At 51.1% G+C, this 23,064-nt stretch overlaps 1 protein-coding gene across 3 annotated transcripts in view; it reads right to left on the reverse strand.

Annotated features, from left to right (window-relative positions):
- Positions 1-1,517: 1,517 nt before the first annotated feature.
- LOC118213939 (protein FAM126B-like) overlaps positions 1,518-23,064 on the reverse strand; it is a 51,020-nt gene continuing 29,473 nt past the window's right edge. For 2 of the 3 annotated variants that reach the window (XM_035393204.1, XM_035393203.1), the window contains 11 exons: positions 21,449-21,526; positions 20,927-21,028; positions 18,316-18,495; positions 17,922-18,002; positions 15,491-15,606; positions 12,941-13,036; positions 12,607-12,723; positions 10,068-10,155; positions 9,405-9,561; positions 8,356-8,490; positions 1,518-3,779 (listed from right to left, as the gene is read on the reverse strand). In XM_035393204.1, the coding sequence (XP_035249095.1) occupies positions 3,121-3,779; positions 8,356-8,490; positions 9,405-9,561; positions 10,068-10,155; positions 12,607-12,723; positions 12,941-13,036; positions 15,491-15,606; positions 17,922-18,002; positions 18,316-18,495; positions 20,927-21,028; positions 21,449-21,499 (1,782 nt within the window). In that variant the 5' untranslated portion in view covers positions 21,500-21,526 and the 3' untranslated portion in view covers positions 1,518-3,120. The remainder of the gene's footprint in view (positions 3,780-8,355; positions 8,491-9,404; positions 9,562-10,067; positions 10,156-12,606; positions 12,724-12,940; positions 13,037-15,490; positions 15,607-17,921; positions 18,003-18,315; positions 18,496-20,926; positions 21,029-21,448; positions 21,527-23,064) is intronic. The other variant, XM_035393205.1, reaches the window with a different exon arrangement.

The following is a 23,064-nucleotide window of genomic DNA, read 5'->3' on the forward strand; positions in this document are numbered from 1 at the left end:
AGTATTTCATAGTCAGTCTTCAGCATTGGGTGAGACAACCTTACGCAGCAGGACAACCGAATGAACAGTAATGTGGACCTTCTGGACCCAATGTACACGACGTGATGCAACGGAAACATACCCGTGACACAGCCACACACCCTGAACCTGAAGGGCACTGGCCCCCATTCGGCAGAGAGAAAACGTGCACCGTCATTCATCCTCCCGTCAGGTTCAGAACCGAAAAGGGGGCGGAGCCGAGCTAAACCGTGACGTTTGCATAACAAATACTAATAAACACGAGCTCTGGCTCCCTGCGAAAAGCACAGCTGTTATCCTCACAGAAAAACGCCACGACCGAGAGGGACTTTCCTCTCAGTGCGAGAGAGAAATTGCACTTGCAAACAGCAAAGAAAAGCAGCGACCGTGAAAAGAAAGTTTCGGTGGACGGTGAAGAATAACCTTGACCAAAAACGACCTAGCACCTTCTCTGTCAGCATCGAAGTTACTTCCTTCAAATAAAAAGAACAGGTACAAAGTCACACCCATGTGCTGTGGTCAGTTGGTTTAAAAAAAAAAAAAAATTAAAAAAAAAAAACACAAAAAACTGCACACAAATAAAGGATCACTGAAGGATTTCTTTTCATAAAATGGCTCTGCAGCCAAAAAGCCAAAAAAACAAAATAATAGCAGGACAGCACAGCGAACAGAGCTAAGAAATTTATGGCTGACATTGATCAAGCTTGTACCACAAATATTCCTTGTCGCACAAGCTAATCTTGCAAGGCTGTGAACCACAGAGAAACGAAGAGAAATGCTAATTCAGCAAGACACGCTAAAGCACAGAAGCAGCTAAGCTCTTCCTCTCGTGCTTCCAAGCTCTCCAAACTCAGCTTTTATTCAGCTTTTTCAACCCAAAACTCAGCTCTGCTCAATATCGACAAACTGCAGTAATAGCTTATGTAAGAGCGACGAGCTTTTCAATTCTGGCGTTTTGAGAATCGGGGAAAACAAGATGAGGTAGAAGGAATGTTTGATGACTACAGCATACAGAACACTGGCCATTGGCCACTCGATGAGCTCACATACAGTGTCAGTTAATGGTTGGACAGTAAGGACTCTTGAGCCCCAAAATGGGTGTGTTACTAGGAACTCAACAAATAGACTTTTTGCTATTGAAAGCCAAGACTTCTGATTGGTTCATGAGTAACTCCACCTACTACGGGGTGCAGGAAGTCACACTCTCCCAACGTAAGTAGCAACCACTGATCCCTCCGGATCTTCAACTGGTCTCCAGATATTCAACTCGGAGACAGGCAATGAAGCTGGATCGCACGCAACTCCATGGACACAGTCTAAAGCACAGCGATCGTAACGCATATCAAAGATCGAGATGATCAGCCTGCAGAACCGTTACAGCAGGGCTAGCCCCCAAACTCGCCGGGGGGTTCCACCGTGTCTGTACCGGCTTTCCCGCCAAGCCGACTTCTCAAACATTAAGGGTAGCGGAAAAAGCTTACGGGAGAATCCGGAAGGATTTTAAGGGACCGCGGGTTTGGCTCGAGGCCGTCTGCTGCGCGTTTGTTTCCCTCAGCCAGACTGCAGTTTTGAGTAACTAGGCGTCCACACGTTCAGCGTTCTTCCACACCTCTGGTGCAAAACTTGATCCGTCAATCAAGTGTTCCAGCTCTTTCAGAAAGAACGCCCAAAGGGTAAATCACATTTTACCACGGTACTGACGTGATCGGTCTTTGAATAGACATGGCTGCACACATAGAACGTGTTATAGCTCACGGTCAGTAGTGAACTCATACTCTAGGTCAGCAAGTAGGAATTGGCTAACTGCAGTCTGAATGAAAACCAGCACAGACAGTGGATCCACAAGGGTTTGTTCTGCAGTCATTACCACTCACATCTATACACTTTGCATCAAATTACAACGTAAGGTTTTGGCTCCTGACAGTTGCGCGTTTCTATTTCAGGCAAGACCGTTCGATCTCGCCTCCTCATTCCCACCCGAATCGTCTTCACAGATCTCGAGATGCATATTTTCAGTTCCCTGTTCTCTGTAATATTCGTACAGCAGCACAAAAAATATAAGAAACCTTCAAAATTCTGGACCACCACGTTGATGCCGTGGTTCTCATTCCAGAAGATTCTAAATCATAAAGCAGGCAAAAGTTCCAGTCCGGTCATAGCTTCCTCGTTTTGCTTTGGGGCTTCAGTCACAACGACATTTATTTAAACAAAAACAACCTCGGGTAAGTAAAACTGTGTACAGTACGTTATGAAAAATAAATCCAAGTTTACAGAGGAACAGTCGACACCAGCGTGTCTCAGTTTGTTTTAAAATCATTCGAGAGATTCGAGGAAAAACAGCAGCGTCTTTGGGAAAGTCATTCTTTAAGCAGACAAGACGGAAAGAGCATACCCATACAAATATATACCGAAAATAAAAAAACCAGTAATCAGAATCTTGATTGCACATCACCCAAGGATAAACAAGAAGGCGTGACAAACTACAACGACCCACTCTTTTCTCACAAACGACGGTAGTCTTATTGCTGATTCAATACAAAACGTAGACTATCTGAATCTCAAGATAAATTATATCAGACCCACGACATTAAATTTTTCTCACAACGGATAATCATAACTTAGGATTGATTTTTATCTTCCTCCCTGCTCATTTTGTTTTGATTTTCTTTCGTGTGGATTTTTGTACGCCCCCCCACCCCCAACAAAGAGAGAGGACATGGAATGCTCCGTTTGGTCAGAGAGGATGCTGGGAGAACAGGAGTCCTGCAGACTGGCCGGTGTGAGGCCGGTACACTCTGATGCAAACCCGTACCGTCGACGGCGTTTGCGGTTCTGTACACGTTTACCGTTGAGCCGATGGCCCCGCCCCCACGATGTGTTTAGAGGGAGAGAAACCATCTTATTGTGGCCTGTCACTCACAGCACCTCCATGGGCCCTGGGCCCTCCTCCTGAGAGGGAACGGCGTTAAACTCCGCCCTCGAGTCCGGTGACCGAGGGTGAAGGGGGCGGGGCCTCCTCCGGCTCCGCTGCCGATGGGGGGGGGGAGGAGCCGGGCAGGAGGGGCGTCATTGGGCACCATCCCCCCCCCCCCCCGATCCCGTCTACACCTGCGATATGATCTGCATGTTGAAGCTGGGCGAGCGGGACTGTTTGGTGAGGGGCGTCCCGGGCGCCAGCAGGGCCTGGGCCTCCTCGGGCCGGGCCAGGCGCTCCTCCTGCAGGCTGACGGTGGAGAAGCGGTGGGCCCCGCCCACGCTCAGCCCCCCGCCGCCCAGCGCGGTCTCCTGGGAGCCTCCCCCCGCCTGGCCCCCGTTCAGGCTCACGTTCATGCAGTCGAAGGAGCGGCTGGAGGAGGCGCTGGAAGTCCTGACCAGCGACTGGCCGGCGGGGAAGCTCAGCCGCTTCTTCATGGGGCTCAGCTCCACGGCGTCCAGCGTGACGGCGGGCGGGGGCGGGGGCGGGGACTGCTGCCGCTGGTGGTGCCGCCGCAGCACCGCCTGGGGGTCGGCCGAGAGGTCCCGCCCGCGCCGGGCCGCCGCCGCCGCCTCCCTGTCCCGGTCCCGCTCCCGGGAGAGGCGAGCCACCAGGCCCTTCTTCAGGCTCGCCGGCCGCAGGCCGCCGCCCCCGCCCCCGCCCCCGCCCCCGGCCCCGCCCGGCTTGGCCCCGCTGGGCTGGCTGCTGTTGGACGCGCCCGAGGAGAAGCCCTCGTCCGGGTCGTTCAGGTTGAAGGAGTCCTCGCCCCCGCTCATCCCGTCAACATCTGTGGGGGGGGGGGGGTGAGGAGGGAGAGAGATACAGACAGAGACAGAGAGAGAGAGAGAGGAGAGACAGAAAGAGAGGAGAGAGGGAGAGAGACGGAGGGAGGGAAAGAGGGAGAGAGAGGAGAGAGGGAGAGAGAGGGAAGGGGGAAGAGAGAGGAGAGAGAGAGAGGGAGAGGGAAGGGGGAAGAGAGAGGAGAGACAGAAAGAGAGGAGAGAGAGAGAGGGGGGGAGAGAGGGGGGCAGAACAAGAGAAAGAGGGAGTAAGATTGAGGTAGAGACACAGACACAGGGGGAGAAAGCTTTATTAAAAAACTGAAAGGAAGACGTGTCAGTCATGGAAAAGTCCAAACATAAGGTCAGTCAGCGAGAAAATGACCAAGTCTGAAATGGAAGTGCAGGAGTGCTCAGACACCGGACCTCAGTAAAATATCAGCAAGTCCAGAACCTGAAACGTAGGCATGCTACAGTCCCCAACTGACCTATACGAAATTTATATTAGCCCGTACCGCAACTTCTCGCCAGCCCAAACAAAGCCGATTTATAGCAAACACATAAAGTAATGCACTGCCAACACAGAATTTCGCCTTCTCTAATTTAGGAACCGGTCACCATTAGTTGGGCTGTCACACTGAGCTGATCCAATCTCTCTTCCCTAATAACCCGGAACTAAAATAATTGAAAGCTTCTCCAGTTCGTTTGTCCTAATTCTCAAGGCGAATCCACAGTCTGGATGAAGCTCAGCTTACTCAAATCACACGTTTTAATTACGTTAACGGAAAGAAGCTCGTTCATCGCGTCTTTTGAGAAACACCGATTAGGATGTAACACTTTCCCACACAGGCGCGAATCTAATCGGATTTCCTCATCACAAGAAAAAAAAAAGAAGACGACGACGAAAACAGGCTAGAACAGGGCATGTGTTCTCCAGCTACCTCGCACGGCCTTGTGCTCACGACTGTCCATCACTGTGCCCTTATCAAAGATGGCCGCGTCGCCCCGGGGCTACGGGTTTGAGTCACAGGTCCGTGCCCAATCGACGTTAGCCCGGAGGAGTTTGGGGCCACGAGATAACACGACGCAACATTAAAGGAGCGTTCTATAACTGGCATGCTCAGAGAACCAGGAGGGAGTCGCTGGAGCTCTCCGCAAAACATCAATAACTCTTGTCTTTAGGCCAACCGTCGGTTTTCATTCCTTAAGGGTTATTTTATAACTCCGCCATGTGCTACACTTCGGCGTTAATTCCACTGCTTCAACAGGCAGTCCGCTCTTGAAATCGTTCCAAGGAACATAAAAATTATTTTAAGACCGACTTTAGTGAGAAAAAGTGGTAAAAAAACACAGAACACATTAGTGAGATTTAAAATCCTGTCTTACAGTATACTGCAGGGAAAGGCAACAGTGAGTCTTCACACAGTATCATTAATACATTTATACACACATAACCTAAACATGTATAAAAACCACGGCTTCAAAGCCTGCATGACAATCCATTTTTTTTTGCAAGCTGAAAGAAAGGGAAGAGCAAAACAGATGAAAAGAAAAGGCATCATCTTGTTATGTCCAGACTGACAGAGAGACGAGGGACTACGAGTTCCATCATGCAGCACAGAGCAAGCAAAACCGGGTCACTGGACCGAGATGGAGACCTCAGACAGGAGAGAGAGAGGGGGAGCAGAAACAGGAGAGAAGGACAGAAGGACATGCACGTTGTCAGGCACACCACCATCGCATGCTCTCCCTCTACTGTCCTCACGTCAGCTCACTTTAGCCTCAGTCCTGACACCAAGAAGAGAAGTGTTATAAAAAAAATATATATATTTTTAAAGCCAGAGGAAAACACTGAGGAGGATCTCATTGGGCCACTGCTAGTCATGTGACCTGGCAGACGGGCAAAAAAGAAATAGGTATTTTGACATTTGTTTTTGCACTTTACTATCAGATACATAATCCACACAAAATCCCTTGCTGAGAACAGGAGCAAGCCAAGGAACAAAACAAAGCAAAAATAAATTCTGCTAGGATTTCTAGCTAATATCCAACCACAGAGTTGCGAGGAGAATAGGGTTCTATTACCTAAAGATACCAACCCAGTCTACTCACTCACAACAAAAAGGCTAATGTACCGTAGTCAAGCTAACATTTAGGAGACAGAGATACAGGGACTTGATTTGTCATAAACAAACTGTTCACTGAAATTCAATATTCCAGTTCCCGTCCCTTACGAAATGACCAAATTTCCTCTTTCAGTTCTTTGATCTGCAGCAACCCCCACATCAACTGAATACCTAGATTTACACTGGATTGCTGGGGAGGGAGGGGAAGGGGTGATTTAAATCACTTCCTGTGTCGCAGTGACCCAGGGTTCCGTGGCAGTGGAGGACCCAGCATTGTCATGAAGACAAGCATGAGGTAGGAAGTTGCCATGACTGCACACAAACCTGAGACTGTCACACATAAATCTCCTTCATGGCCAGTGAACGAGCACCAGCTAACTCAGGCCTGCTCCTTCGTGTCAATCAGAAAAGACTGCGCCCCCACTCCGCCCATGATTTTTCATTACCAGAGCCTTAACAGGACTCCACGGTCTGTTTGCAAAATGTCCGCACTCGCTGAATACAGATTAGTCTGAAAAATCTCTCGCTTTGTTTTCATCACAGTGAGCGAAAGCCGACCCAGGGAGCGGAGTCAAAGCTACTGCTTAAACTTGATTTACGGAAGTAATTCATAAATCAAGATATGCTGCAACTCAAGACATGGAATAAATGTTTAACAGCTACTGCAGGGGCTGTGTGCAGAGACAGCATGCGGTGGGACCAGCTGGGTTTCAGAAGAGAAGAGAAGGCGCCTTCTAGACAGGCGGGGCCAAGTTTCCGCATCCCACTCCTGTACGCTCATCGGGGGAATGAGAGCGACTGCCATTCGGAAGCCACAGATTGAGTCGATCCCTGTTGGTGAATACAACTTTTAAAGAGCGCAGACCTTTGAGAAGAGTGTGGACCTTCGTGAAGCTTGTGGACGACTGAGATACGCGTGGACCTTCGAGAAGCGTGTGGAGAAGCGAGAAGAGTCAGTTGGACTGTTCTCACCGACCGGGGGAAATTAAGGTAATTTCCACCACACCTTCGAGAAAGCGTACGGGCCTTCTAGAAGCACGAGGGCCTTTTAAAAGCACGTGGGCCTTGGAGAAGGGCACGAGCCTTTGAGAAGCACGTGGGCCTTGGAGAAGGGCATGGGCCTTTGAGAAGCACGTGGGCCTTAGTGAAGCGTGTGGGCCTTTGAGAAGTGCGCGGATTCACAGGTTCCCATGGGTCCAAGCCGATCAGTTACTTTTGAGCCGCAGGACGAGACCATGCAAGTGGGGCCTACTGGGGAAACTGGCTTTCATGGTCTTCAGAAGCGCAATCTCATAGAGACAGTGACACAAAAGCACCGCGTCACCAAACGGGGATAGCATTATTACTTATTTTTCAGGAGGGGGGGGGGGTTTCTGTGGTCTTGTGGTGGTGCCCCATGCTCAGATCTGTCAGAGAATGGCTAATCCTCGCCCAACGAACCCGCTCCTACACACGTCACCGCCATGCACGCTCGGCTCAGCTGCACGAGAGGACGTCTAAACAAACACGACCGCAAAAAAAAAGAAAGAAAAAATGTGCAGAGTGTGGAAAAAGAGCTCTCAGGAGATTTGGGTGCAGGTGCACATTATCACAGGGAGCCATGCCTGGGGGTTTATACAAATTGACTGAAGACTCAATCTGTTCGAAGACAGCTCCTGCTACACACACACACGGAGCACACACACATGCCACGCACACAATGTCATGTTTACAGCTGAATATCTGCAGGCCGGTGAGTGCAAATCTCACTTAACACCACTAGGGGCAGCAAAGAAGCAGAAATGAGTACTTGACTCTTCTACACAGCAATGTGTGAAGAAAAGAAAGGGAAAACATGCCTACAGGTTCTCCCTTCCTATAGATCCCTCCCCCCCCCAGCCAGAGGATTTAGGGGAGACCAAAACAGCTATGAGTGAAAACGGATCTGTGCATGTATCAAGTAAAAAAAAAACAGAATTCCTCCATGTTCAGGGAAGGGGATACAAAAAATGACTAACAGCGGAAATGAGAAAGCAGTCCAGTCACCAAAAGCATCCTTACACACTGCAATCGCTTAGCAACCGGTTCGGTTTCCGTGCTAGTGAGCATGCTCAGTGAGTGATGTGCGGGGAGTTCTCGGCGGGTTACACAAGGCATGCGTTCTGATTGGATGGGCGTTTGAAGAGGAAATGCGGGTGCATGCAGGTGTCCCCCGCCCCCTGCCCTTTCCCCCCCACAACCGCCACCAAACCGTATCAAAAACCGCAACTGAACCAGCACCTGCCCCAGAGCGAAGGACACAGAGGCCCAGGGATGGCTGTGGGAATCGGGGGGAGGGGGGGGGGGGGTTGCACTGTAAGTTTTGAGTAGGGGACTGGATGAGTTAGTACGCTCTGGAGGACTGAAGCCAGACCCCAGCAGGGGGGCGCCTCCTCCTTAGCCAGCTCCTTCCCTGCTCTCTGCCTCCTCTCCTGCCTACCCTTGGGCGCGGCCAGGGGCAGGCCGAGCTGGCCCCTCCCTCTTCGCTCGGTGGCGGCCGAAGGTTCCGAGGGGGCGTGGCCGCCGGGCGTGACGACGGCGCTCAGCTCTGCTTCGCTTGACTGGTCAAAACAATCTGGGATTCAACACAAGATGGCCTCCTTAGTGCGCGCGGTGAACCCTCCAACCCCCCTGCTCGTACACCTCCAATTCCCCGCTTCCTCGCGTGCCGAATGTCTACGCGTACAGGAATCGAGACTCTCTACGGCCAATGGGGTGCAACCTCGCACAGATTAAAAACAACAAACAAAAAAAAAAAACACGGTTAATCATTCAAAGATGGCAGAGAGGGCACGGGTAGGCAGATCAAAACAGCGCTGTCATAAAGAACAAGATCATAGAAAACAGAGAAAATAATAATGAAGTGCCAAGATCAAACAGCATTGATGAAGACACAACAAACGGTCTCAACCTTGTGCTCCTCGAGCACAACAGGAGAATTCAGAATCCAGTACCTTGCAATTTAATCAAAGGTTCAGAGAAGATTTGGCCCAAAGCTGTTAGGGCTTTCAATTAAAATGCACCTATACCTTAAGGTACAGCTCACCTTCTGGAGTTTAAAAAAATATAATTTCATTTGGTAGCGTTAATGTTCAATGTTTTTTATTATTTCATTCAGTTCAGTAAGCATCTAAAATGTCCTTCATCACACACAAAAATTGTCTGAGCCAATTGGGGGGGGGGAGAGAAAAACAAACTGAAATGCTATCAAAAGAATTCCAGGAAGAACCGTGTCGTCAGTAATAATCTACTGCGAACGCTAACCTACCGCAGCTATTTATAAAAGCCTAAACCCGCGGCTGAGAAGAACGCTGAACAATCCGCTATAAATACTTTTAACGCTGATGCGGCTGGAACAGCGTGGTGATGATCTCACCTGCCAGGTGTTACACAGCCGCCGCCATTTCTCCATCTGCGCGGGGGATTTTTTTTTATTCGCGGGTCTCGCGGTCACGTGACCAGCAGGACGGGCGCGGCGGCGGCTCTTACCCTCTCTCTTCCAGCGGTGGCGCCGGATGGACGCGGCGGTGATGGCGGAGCGGGAGATCCGGCTGACCGTGGGGGTCACCTCCACCTGCAGGATCTTCCGCCCGCGGGATCCGTCGGGGGCGCTGGAGGGCAGGGAGCTCTTCATGGCGTTCGCCACCTGGGAGGCACGAGAGGGGTCGAAGGTCATAAACCAGAGTCCGAACAAACCATAACACAAAATAAAGACCGAGGGCCTGATTAACTAAGACTTCCAGCATATGCAACATCTTTCGGCAAGAGCGAAACTAATAACCCGACCAACGATTGGTGGAAAACAAACACCATGACCAATCGTTGGTCATGTTACTGGTTTGGTGTGTGCTAAAAGGTTTTGCAATTGCTAAAGGTCCTGGTAAATCCGGCCCTAAGTGGTACTGCGGAACACAGGCTAAATGTCCAGGACCATGAGAGTCCATCACGAGGTCATGAGTCAGTGGCCAGAGTGAGGCTCAGAATACTACTGCGCTTTCAAAAACATTCAAATAACAAACTAGGAATGTGAAAAGGCAGCAAAACAGCAAAACACTTCCTCTAACTGAAACGCAAATAAAGAATCTGCAGTCTGCTGAACGTCTGAGTGGCGACCCGACGCTACGCTAGGTCCTGCGGTTTCAGTGGCATTACCAGAAGCGGCTGGGAGTACAGCTCCAGCTGGGCCCGGTACAGGATGTCCTCCAAGGCCTCGCGCCCAAGGTCCCACTCTCCGTTGTATCTGCAGAGGAAGTGACGTCATCAGGAATGCACACGGAAAGCACAGGAAGGTGACATCATCAGGAAAGCACACGGAAAGCAGAGGAAGTGACATCATCAGGAATGCACACGGAAAGCACCGGAAGGTGACATCATCAGGAAAGCACAGAGCGTGTGCGTGCGTGTACGGAGCAACAGGCTAACGGGAGAAGCCCCTATTTCAGTTTCCCTTAACAGATACCCTCACGGAACTGAAACATTTTGTTTTCGGGACAGTAAATCCATTATGGTACATACCTGCAATATTAAAACCAAATTTTAATTTCATCCCCTTACCCCCTCACAGAGAGTCATTTTGAAAACTCTCATCCAACTTCAGCCCATGGCAATTTAATTAAACCCAAAAAAGACAAATGAGCCAGCTAATGGTTTTCTCCTCCTTTATCAGCGTAATTACAGACGATCAATCCCACCACTCCGAGACACCACACTCACAAGGCATTACAAGGGACAGTTCTATCAGAACCTGAACTGGCTGAGCATTTCACTGGGGTGGTTATACACCTAGGCTTGTAAAATGAACGTTGACAGCTCGATTCTCAGGTGGGGAAGTGTCATTTCACCCTTGACAAAAGATACTTAATGGAAACGGCTCAATAAACAACCTCATGTATAAACAGATCCTTATTACGATGGTAAAGACATTAGCAAAAAAAAAAAAGCTATTAAAAAAAAAATCATAATACGGGGGTTGTACAGTCATGACAACCATTACTCAAATAACCACATCACAAATTTCCATTTCACATTATTATTATTCTACCTCTTTACAGCAGACTGATATAAAGGCGAGGGCTCTTTGTAAATAAGAGGAGGGTATTAATCAAACGGTACGAGGAGAGGAGAGGAGAGGAGAGTGATTGATTCAGAACGACACAAATTAAGCCAAAGGCCCCTCTCAGCTTTCATACGCACAGGCAGCCGCGCAATCAAAGCCGCAGTAACAGTGAACTTCCATTCCAGCCAGCACGTGCGCGGCCACGAAAAGAGACGGTAACCGCGAAAACCTGTCTGCCATATTTACCTGTATTTACAGGATACAGGCTTCAGTCAAAACAATTCCCTCTTTCCTGTGGTTTAGATAAATGCTAAGGTAACACTGAAGTGCCACTGAACTGAACTGAACCGAATCGAATCGAATCGAATTGAAAATTCAATTGATTTAATGAGTTGACTGGGTTGACCCCCAACTAGGATCTGTGCGGTATAAATAGCACTGTGTACATGCCAGCATGTGTAAGCGCATTTGTGTGCCTGTGTTAATAAAGAAGCATGTTTTCCTCTGTGTGTGTGTGTGTGTGTGTGTGTCTGTGTGTGTTTACTTGTGTAAATAACAGTGTGTGTATACATTCAAATACAGAAAGCCAGTTCCTGGTTTGTGACTTCACGACAGTGCTTCCAACCCTGTTCCTGGAGATTTACAGTCCTGTAGGTTTTCATTCCAAACCTAACAAAGCGTACCTCACTCAACAACCGAAAATCTCGCTGGACCAATTACTAAAACCAGGCGTGCCAATTCAGGGGTGGAGTGAAAACCTACAGGACGGTAGATCTCCAGGTACAGTTGTTTGGGAACCACTGCTTCAGGACGCAGCGGAAATTTGTGTTCTTGTGCTTCTTTAGAGCTGACGTCCCTCTTCCTGGGCTTTGACTAATGAGAGCGAACCTGGCACTGCACGCAGAGATGGTCCTCCTCTGACTCTATAAACAACACACTGCGAAAGATGCACCGGGCCAACAGAAAGAACGCCGAAGTTAATCATTTAAGATCTTTTCCAAGTGACTACGTGGGCAACCCTGTAAAAAAAAAAAAAAAGAAAACTGATCTGGAATCAGGCCCAAAATGCACTCCGTTACTGCTAAATGGCAGTGCCAATACTGGTGCCAACAGCTACAATTTTTAGCGAAAGGATGGATGGTTCCAGGTAAACAGAAGACTATTTGTGCCACTTCTGTAAATTGCAAGTAAAACATGGCGCAACTTAAAAAAAAAAATAAATAAAATCTGATCCCCTGTATGCTGTATCAGTAGGGCAGATAAGCTCAGTGAAAGGCAAACAAAATCAAATCCGTTATTAAACTCCTAAATCAACATTATCACTCAATTCAACAGAAGCCTACACATCTGACAAAAAATGCCCAAACATTCACATTTCTAACGACAGACTTATGAAAATCTCTTCCCTATAGCAGTACCTTTTGCTTCCCTTGTTCTTTCCCAAAAAGGAAGCTAGTATCTTCAAATGCAAACCTGTAACACTTACCGTAAGTGACACTTACTGAACACAAGTGAAAAACTACAGCAAGAGCAAACAGGACTTCAGTCTGTCAGTCGGAAAGCGCAGGACACCGAAAACGCCGTTGCCCGGGTGACGGGGGGGGGGGAACTCGGCGGCCCCCCCGCATGACTCACGTGGCGTGGTAGACGGCCGTCAGCATCTGCACCATGAACTCGGGGTCCAGCACCACCCGGTTACAGGGCTCCCTCCACGGCTTCTGCTGCTGCCGCGGGAACCCGCACACGCACAGCCTGAGGGGCGGGAGAGACGGGGGACAGAGTGAGGGAGGCGCGCGGCCCTGGGGAACGCACCGACCAAGCATTCGGGCTCAGAGACGCAGGGGCGTGAGCTTCACGCGAGGCCCGAGCCAGCCGTCCTCTCGGGCCTGAAGGCGCCGGCCGGAGCCTGACGGTACACGCTCCTCGGGGTGGGCGGGAGTGGGGGGGATTCTGGGAAGCCGGTCCTTACCGCGAGCTCATCCTGCAGGCTGCCTGGTGGGAGGAGGCGGGCATGTAGACCACGGCGGAGTTGTAGCACAGCATCAGGAAGCACAGCACCTCGAACCTGCAGCCACAAGGGAAAAGCTGCGTCGTTTTGTGGTCCTGAGGTAGCTGAGGTAGGACGGAGTGTAGCACAGCGGGCAAGGAACTGGGCTAGTAACCGAAAGGTCGCAGGTTCGATTCCCGGGTAAGGACACTGCCGTTGTACCCTTGAGCCAAGGTACTTAACCTGCATTGCTTCAGTATATATCCAGCTGTATAAATGGATACAATGTAAAATGTAAAAGTTGTGTAAGTCGCTCTGGATAAGAGCGTCTGCTAAATGCCTGTAATGTAATGTAATGTAATGTAGCTCCAGTGGTCTTCAGTGCCTTGAATGACCCTGGAAGGCCGGTGGATTAATGCCTGGGGGAGTCCCATCTCAGGCTTTAAAACATGGCGCCCCCCCGCCGCCTCGTTGCTCGGCACACAGTACTGAAAACACTGAATTATGGGTACTGGCCCTGCGATTGCCTGGCAGCCTGTTGATCAGCTGTTTCATGCACAGCAGATTAGGACAAGGCCCAGTTTGAGGAGCTGCTCGGCTTGTAAACGTGTAAAAATATCAGTCAATGCTGCGGCACACAAATATTTGGGGAGGAAATGTAAATCTAAATATAATAGGAATTTCAACGTAAACGCAAGCATAAATGGTACGAGTCCATATGGAACAACAACACCAGCACCAACAAATATCAACAGCAACAACAACAACAACAAATGTCAAAAGCAACAGCAACAACAGCAGCAACAGGAACACTTAAGCTTTCTAAGGTAACCTGTGTGCATTCACTGGCTAGCTAGCTTGAGCAATGTAGCGGTGTGGCTGCAGCAGAGGCAGAGCCGTCGGGGCAGCAGAGGTGGAGAGCGTGGGAAGACAGATCGGTCCTCGTGCTCCACCCAGAGGGGGGGTAATTGATTCTGGGGAGACCAGAGTTGAACAGTCCGGTAATAAATAGACCGTGAGAGTGAAGGATTGTTACAGGTCCGAGGAGCCTCGCTCGTAAACACTGTCCTCGGACGTCGCGTATATGGATTTTAAAATAAACTCTTACACGGCCGGGCTGTGGCAACACGTCTCAGATAAAATTCATTCTCATCTTTGAGATGCCGTTTATGGGGAAAATACAACAAGGGCTCTTCAAAGAGCTAGCTCAGTATTGCGAATGCATTACGCTTGCTTTTCACAATGGTCATCCAAAAAAGGAGCTACATTTTTGGTTAGTTAAACATTAATTTTACCGTTTTGTGGAAAAAAAATTTAAATTTAGTGTTGTCAGAAGAATTTTTTATTTTTTTTAAATTTGTTTTGATATTGTATCTGTCTCCCAATAATGAAAATAATAAGAAAAAGCAGACTAGTAACTCGATTGCAGGTTGCAGGTTTAATTCCCAGGTAGGGCACAGTTGTAGTACCTTGAGCAAGATCCTAAACCTGAACTGCCGTATAAAAGGATGGTATGTAACATGTTGCAAGCCGTTGCCGCCTCACTGGTGAGGAGTATCAGCTGAATTCTCTAATGTACGGGCAGTGTACCTGTTCTGGGCGCTGTATGGGCAGTGTACCTGTTCTGGGCGGTGTACGGGCAGTGTACCTGTTCTGGGCGGTGTACGGGCAGTGTACCTGTTCTGGGCGGTGTACGGGCAGTGTGCCTGTTCTGGGCGGTGTACGGGCAGTGTACCTGTTCTGGGCGGTGTACGGGCAGTGTACCTGTTCTGGGCGGTGTACGGGCAGTGTACCTGTTCTGGGCGCTGTACGGGCAGTGTACCTGTTCTGGGCGGTGTACGGGCAGTGTGCCTGTTCTGGGCGGTGTACCTGTTCTGGGCGGTGTACGGGCAGTGTACCTGTTCTGGGCGGTGTACGGGCAGTGTACCTGTTCTGGGCGGTGTACGGGCAGTGTGCCTGTTCTGGGCGGTGTACGGGCAGTGTGCCTGTTCTGGGCGGTGTACGGGCAGTGTACCTGTTCTGGGCGGTGTACGGGCAGTGTACCTGTTCTGGGCGCTGTACGGGCGGTGTACCTGTTCTGGGCGCTGTACGGGCAGTGTACCTGTTCTGGGCGGTGTACCTGTTCTGGGCGCTGTACGGGCGGTGTACCTGTTCTGGGCGGTGTACGGGCAGTGTACCTGTTCTGGGCGCTGTACGGGCGGTGTACCTGTTCTGGGCGGTGTACGGGCAGTGTACCTGTTCTGGGCGCTGTACGGGCGGTGTACCTGTTCTGGGCGGTGTACGGGCAGTGTACCTGTTCTGGGCGGTGTACGGGCAGTATACCTGTTCTGGGTGGTGTACGGGCAGTGTACCTGTTCTGGGCGCTGTACGGGCAGTGTACCTGTTCTGGGCGGTGTACCTGTTCTGGGCGGTGTACCTGTTCTGGGCGCTGTACGGGCAGTGTACCTGTTCTGGGCGGTGTACGGGCAGTGTACCTGTTCTGGGCGGTGTACGGGCAGTGTACCTGTTCTGGGCGGTGTACGGGCAGTTTACCTGTTCTGGGCGGTGAAGGTCTCTCTCTGAGGGTGGAGGCCGCTGTACACCACCCTGATGAGGTCGTGGTGGCTGAGCGCCCCCTCCGTCAGCGCCATGGAGCCCAGGCTTGAAGGCTGAGGGAGACAGGAGCACTGCCCATTGCCGTTCTGTTCACATAACCACACCCCCAGACGCACAAACACACCGAACCAGGCCCGCGCCTCGACGCAGGAGCGCGCTTCCTGGCGAGAGAGCGAGCGCGAGGGCCGCCAAATCGCCGCCGCGTCTCCCGCACCCCGGCGGGGGGACCCGCGACCAAACGCCGGAGCGCGACAGGTGGGGGGGAGAGATAACGGCCAAGAGCGGACGGGTGGAATACGGAACGACGGCAGAGACGGACAGCCGGAGAGAGAGAGATTGGGAGAGAGAGCGAGAGAGGGAGAGAGGGAGAGAGGGGGAGAGGGAGAGAGAGAGAGAGAGGGGGGAGAGAGAGAGAGAGGGAGAGGGGGAGAGAGAGCGAGAGAGAGAGAGAGAAAGCGAGAGAGAGCGAGTGAGAGAGAGACAGAAAGAGAGAGAGAGAGAGAGAGAGAGAAAGCGAGAGAGAGAGAGAGAGAAAGCGAGAGAGAGAGAGAGAGAAAGCGAGAGAGAGCGAGTGAGAGAGAGAGAGACAGAAAGCGAGAGAGAGAAAGCGAGAGAGCGAGTGAGAGAGAGAGACAGAAAGCGAGAGAGAGCGAGTGAGAGAGAGAGAGACAGAAAGCGAGAGAGAGAGAAAGCGAGAGAGAAAGCGAAAGAGCGCGAGAGAGAGAGAGAGAAAGCGAGAGAGAAAGCGAGAGAGAGAGAGAGAGAGAGAGAGAGAGAGAAAGCGAGAGAGAAAGCGAGAGAACGAGAGAGAGAGAGAGAACGCTTGCTGGCGTTCGGCGGCCTGGCGTTCAGTGAGGGAGGGGGGCACCCCGGTACGGAACGCCACGTGGAGACCAAAACACACTCAGTCATTGTGACAGCGTACGGAGAGAGGCCGTCTTGGGTAATTGAATTTGAGGATCGTGGGTTTCTGCCGACGGTATCACCGCTATGGGTAAGGGTGTGGGGGTGTGGGTGTGTGGGGTAATATTGGATGAAAGGCTAGAGTGCATGCTCTAATGTAATCTGCTCCCCGCTACGGCTGCGGGACCCAGGATGGTGCCCATAGGGTGGGATTATTACCCCCCCGCCCCCATATGGAGGAGGCTCTCAAGCTTGTAATTACTCCCATAAATTACCCCCCTCCTTCCCCAGCGGTGATATGTGCAGCCTGTCAACAGGCCCGAGACTGAAATAGAGCAGGAGCCTTGTGACACGTGCACACACACGCACACGTGTGCACACACACACACACACACACACACACACACACACGCGCACACACACACACACACAGACGCACACATGCGCATGAACGCACAAACACACACGCACATTCACACACGCACACGTGTGCACACACACACACACACACACACACACACACACACGCGCATGAACGCACAAACACACACACGCACACGTGCGCACACGCACACACACACACACACAGACGCACACATGCGCATGAAAGCACAAACACACACGCACATTCACACACGCACACGTGTGCACACACACATATGCATGAACGCACAAACACGCACGCACACGTGCACACACAATGCGCATGAACGCACAAACACACACGCACATTCACACACGCACATACTGTATGCATGTACGTGCAAGAACGTCCACACACACACACACACACACACGCATGGAAGCACACGCCAAAACTCCAATGCGCAGAGAGCTGAATAAATAGATAAATAAATAAATGGAGCACTTTCAGTTAAGCGACGGAACATAAGAAAAGCCTAAAATGACAAGTGACAATTCTGAGGGCTCTACTCAATGGATTTAACCCAGCACCTTCCAAAACCCTTATTGCCTTTTTCCCTAAACTAATTTCCATCTCTGATCTCTACTAAGCAATGCCGTAAAACTCTGACAGCAGAACTCTGATCCTTTTTCGGAGAACGCTCCCTGGGCGGCTTTGGGAAAGCCAATTCGGGACCCGCGGCAAATAAAGCCATTTGCTCCATTTGGGGGGAGCAGATGTCGTCTTAATGTGGAGAACCCAAGTTTTAAGACCCCCATTTCAGTCAAAGGGTCCATGCCAAATGCCTGCTGTTCAACAGTCACATACGTAGAAACGAAGTCATGGAGTGATACTTAAAGGAAATATTTAATCCTAACAAGAAATACTGAAAGAAGGATAAGAGTGTAATGGAACCTTGTGGCCCTGTATGAAGAAGTGATGGACACGCCTCCCCCACCTGTCCACAATCCTCTGTCTTTCCATAGCCCTCTCCCTATAGGTGAAGACGAATAAGTTCGCAAACACAACTCCACCCACCCGACACCCGGCCCCGCCCCTTACCTCGTGATAGATGGAAGGTTTGGAGAGGGAGGGGATTGTGAAGGACAGCGTCTTGCCATTTCCGTCTTTGTCGACGATTTCCTGTGAAACAGAAAGGCGGCATTGTTATCCTACAATCTCCTACGTCAGTGGATCATGACTACATCGCCTCCCCCAATCACAGCCTCTCTCATGCCAGCGCCTGAGGACCACCCCCACACTAACCAGTTACCCAATGAGAACCTCCGTCACCAGAGGACCAAGAGCAACGTTTACAGCCCTTCTCCAATCGGAGCGCCAGGACTCCGCCTCAAACCCGACCGCGCCCTCCCGCACACCCGCCTCAGGACTCCCTCTCGTAGCCCAAACATCAAAGCCCCCCCCCCCCCCGCCCCCCCGGCAGGTCCGTACGCACCAGGTTGTAGATGCCCAGCAGCAGGGCCTCGATGCAGCCGTTGCTCTGGCGGTCCCTGCTGGCGGTGAGGCGCAGGTACACCCAGACGAGCTCGGGCAGGAACTGCAGGGTGAACCGGCGGAGCCGCTCCTCGGCGCTGCGGTAGAGCTCGAACAGCTGGTGGCACACCGGCTCCAGCAGCTGCAGGAGACCCGGAGAAAGCGCGGCTGACAGGGGGAACCCCGCAAAGGCCCAAAGCCACGGGGTGCTACAACACAGACTAACCGTGCGGTACCAGAGCACCAGCTGTGCGGTACCAGAGCACCAACCGTGCGGTACTATGATTTCAACTATGCGGTACTAAAGCACCAATTGTGGGGTACTATAATTTTCAACGTGTGGTACTACAGCACCAACCGTGCGGTACTATAGCACCAACCGTGAGGTACTAAAGCACTGACTGTATGTGCAGTGCTAACGGCACACACTCAGAGCTTTGACTGGATGTTGGGTATGACATTAAGCAGAACGGAAGCCCTTGATAAATGAATGGCACTCTAAAGCGCTTCCTCCGTGTCATTTCCTGGAAGGGCGGCGAAGCAGAAGAAGCCATCCTGCGGGTTTTAATATCTCTCTGGAACAGCGTCTTTGCATAAACATGAGGAGTATAAAACAAGCGGGGGACACGGGGGGGTGGGGGGGGGGTGATAGGGGAGGCCTGTCACCTCTTCCTCTCAGCGTCAGAGCTGAGGATGACGAGAGCAGGCAGCCCGCTCTGCCGCTCAATTTACAGAGCTTCTAAAATATATTACTGCAATCTGACCAGGACGAGAGAGAGAGAGAGACAGACTATGCCAGAGAGAGAGAGAGAGAGAGACAGAGAGAGGGAGGGAAAGAGAGAGAGGCAGAGAGAGAGCGAGAGAGAGCGAGAGAGAGGGAGAGGCAGAAAGAGAATGCAAGAGAGAGTGAGAGAGAGCGAGAGAGAGAGAGAGGCAGAAAGAGAATGCAAGAGAGAGAGAGAGAGAGAGAGAGAGAGAGAGAGAGAGAGAGAGAGAGAGAGAGAGAGAGAGAGAGCAAGACGAAGAGCGAGGGAGAATAAGCTTTCAGGCAAATAAGCAAAGCCATATAATTACTCCTGAAGCCACACAGTAATTTCCTAACAGCCAGTGGAAACGGTGAGGGCATAATATGATTATGTGGAGGACACTCCGGGCCTGGCCTTTGGCAGCCTCGCAGCGCTGCGTTCACAGCGGTCAAACGCAGGCGGACGCGCAGCGAAGGAGCTCCCCGCTGCGGCCTGGAGCTGCGTCACAGGGCTGCGCGCCAGGAACGCGTCACCGACCTCGTCTGCACCGCCGCTCCGGTTATATGAGCAGGTACCCAGGCGTCCCCGATGGAACTTCCCATCGAGGGGGGCTGAACTACAAAACTACATTTCCCAGAACGGGAATCGCTCGGCTGTTGCGGTGCAGTATAATGGTTTGGGAGCTGAGCTGGCAACTCCCAGGCGGCGGTTTTGACTTACAGATGAGGCACTTCTGTTGTGCCCTTGGGCAAGCTACTTAAACTGAATCGCTTCAGAATTATCCAGCTCCATTAAGAAATTGTACGGAAAAAAAAAAAGCGTTCAAGTCACTCAGGATAATAGTCTGCCAAATGCCAAAATGTATAATCTATTGTATATGTGCCAGAATAATATAGATTAAAAACCACACACACACACACACACACATCACAATTCAACCCTGCCTTCACTGTACCATGAATGATACTGGGGACTTACTACTAATCTCCATTAAACAGTCTGAGATAAATTATAATTATGAGTAAAACCTCAATTATAAACGGCCAGGAACTGCAGGAAATTATAGCTGCGCGCGTGTTCTCTGGTTACTATCAATTTCGTTTAAGCCCGAGCGGGTCCGAGCATACGCTAGGAGGCGAGGAGGGTAGACTGACCCCTGGGGGTTGCCATGGCAATAAGCTCAGGAAGGGCGGAGTTCATTTTCAGCTCCGACACACTGACATCACTGAAGTTTCAAACAGAATTATGATGCTGGAGTGGGGTCATTTCTCCTGCATGTTACAAAAGAACATTAACACTGCACTGGGACTGCAGGTTCCCATGCAGTCTCTCCAGCCTTTGCTCCGTCCGCTCATTACATGGAAGACAAAGGAGGCCTGTGTGACTGACTGTCCCAGAGCAGAGCAGCTTTCTAGCTGGAGAGCGAGACACTGTAGCACGTTACTACTGCACACTGCAGTAAGAGTGTGTGTGCGTGTGTGTGTGTGTGTGTGACAGCACATTACTACTGTAGACTGCCCTGTCCATCATCTCAGCCTCTCAGTAATAGCGTGTGTGTGTGCGTGTGCGTGTGTGCGATAGCACACACACACATATATATATATATATATATATATTTAGTGTATGTGTTAGGCAGGAGGGGGTAAAAGGACCAGAAATATTTTTACCAAAATAAGACAGGTATGCGAATATTAACCAAGCAGCCATTTACAATAAGCCACCCTGGACAGGTTTAAAAACTCTGCTCTTCTGCTCTTCCCAGGCAGGTGGGCCTCCTGATGAACAGGCAGACAGCACAGGCGGGGAACGCGCGGCTCCAGGGCTCACCTCATTTCCCGGGTCCTGAACGACCCTGTAGAGCGCCGGCACCAGGGACTTCTTCAGGTGCAGGCTGGCGGCGTAGCTGGGTACCTGGGTCTCAGGTAATGCCTGTGGGGGGGTGGGGGGGGGGGGCACAGACGCAGTTAGCGCTCCGGCGTGACCGGACGCTTCGGCGCGTCGGCGTTCACAGCGATCGGAGAGGTGCGGCGGAGGCGACCCCCAAACAAACGCAGCTCGGCACGGATCGCGACGCCGCGTGCGACTGGAAAGGTTCGGTATGAGGCAGTACTAGTGTGGGCGAACACCGAGAAGGGACTGATAAACATAGAAGATACTGCGCAAACATCCAATTTATTCTGTAAATGTTCACTTAATATAACACAAGGAGACGAGAAATGCAGCGTGAGAATCAATTTAGTGCTGGAATATTCTCACAGAATGTGAAAATTGCGATGTGTTCAGTGTCCGTAACATTCAGGCAGCAGAATTAGATTTTTTTTTTTTTTTTAAATAAAAATTTGAGCTCACCTTGAATTCTGAAAGCCATTCCTCCACCACTCCTCTCTCGGAACCCAGCATCTTCCCCTGACCCCAGGACGACACCCTCTGAGAGAGAGAGAAGGGCGGAAGGGCGGGGGAAAAGGAGGGTAGGAGGGAGAGAGATGACAATAAGGAAATCTCGCAGGGCAGTTTTGTTCACCTTTCAGGAGGGGAGTGCTTTCAGGATCGGCCCACCGTAAGGTTACCCCTGAGGTCACGCTGAGACCGGACTGGGTCAGCCAGCAGCGAGCTCGCACTGTCCCCACACCGCCACCACTTCCTCTTTCTGTGTGCCCCGGGTTTTAAGAGTGACAGATGCAGGCACGACCCAAATGAGCAGCGCCCCAGTCTCGACATGACTCCTCCGCATGCACTACGCTGAGCCCTATAAGTGCGCACTAAGCTGGGCCCTATAAGTGCGCACTAAGCTGAGCCCTATAAGTGCACGCTCTGCTGGGCCCTATAAGTGTGCGCTCTGCTGGGCCCTATAAGTGCGCACTAAGCTGAGCCCTATAAGTGCACGCTCTGCTGGGCCCTATAAGTGTGCGCTCTGCTGGGCCCTATAAGTGCGCACTAAGCTGAGCCCTATAAGTGCGCGCTCTGCTGGGCCCTATAAGTGCGCACTAAGCTGAGCCCTATAGGAGTGCACTTCGGAGAACCCTATAAGTGCAGTAGGGTAGTGTAGTAAGGAGCTGTTGGGTGTCTGCCCTGGTCCCGTCACAACTGGCATTTGACAAGTTTTTGGCAGATTGAGCTTTCACAGGAAGTGCAGAGAGCACCCAAGAACCCTGAAGTTAGAAGCCTAGATCAATCTGATTGAAGTCATCGCAAAAACAGGCTAACGAGCTTCAGGACTGCAGCGACGTCAAATCATACTTCGTTTCATTTTTAAAGCCCGTAAATAAAAACGCGTTTGGTTCCGTCCGTTCGACCGCAGGGGACGCGGAGCGTCGAGGCCGGCTAACCGCGTCCGCACGGGCAGGCTTGGTGACTCACGACACGGGCGCTTCAGGGTCGGAGCCCTGACTCACCGCCGCGGCGACGCCACTGCGTCACAGACCTGAGTCACTGCAGTACCCCCGGGCCTCTCTCCGCATCCACGACCACGCGTTCAGCGGACCGGCTAATCCAGGGAGCGTCGCGCAGGTAACCGATGTCAAAAAAAAAACGCTGGAAAATTAGCGAGGCAGGCAATCCCGCACTGCCCCACCTGGGAATTGGAACTGGAACAAACCACGTTCTCTAGTCACTATGAATTACTGCTGCTGCTGACACAGTACAAAAAACACAAATAAAACAGGCCTGACTGAGTAGAGTGTAACGTGAGGATAGGTTACGGCCGTCTAGATGCAAAACATCTCACCATATCGCCCAAGGCAACACACTCTGCCTGAGCTGAATTCAGCTTACTTCAGCACTTTCAATGTGATACTGGCGAGTTAAGCTAGGCTGGTAGTTAATCAAATTATGCTAATTTTAACATGCAGGCCTACGTCTTTCGTGCAACGCGTTTGATTTGGCTAATTACGCTCGGTTAGATCACACACCAGATTAAACTAGAGTCAATTGAAAGAAGCCAGTACTTCAAGTGTTATTAGCATGGA

Source organism: Anguilla anguilla, chromosome 15, assembly GCF_013347855.1.
Source record: "Anguilla anguilla isolate fAngAng1 chromosome 15, fAngAng1.pri, whole genome shotgun sequence".
NCBI classification, from domain to species: domain Eukaryota; kingdom Metazoa; phylum Chordata; class Actinopteri; order Anguilliformes; family Anguillidae; genus Anguilla; species Anguilla anguilla.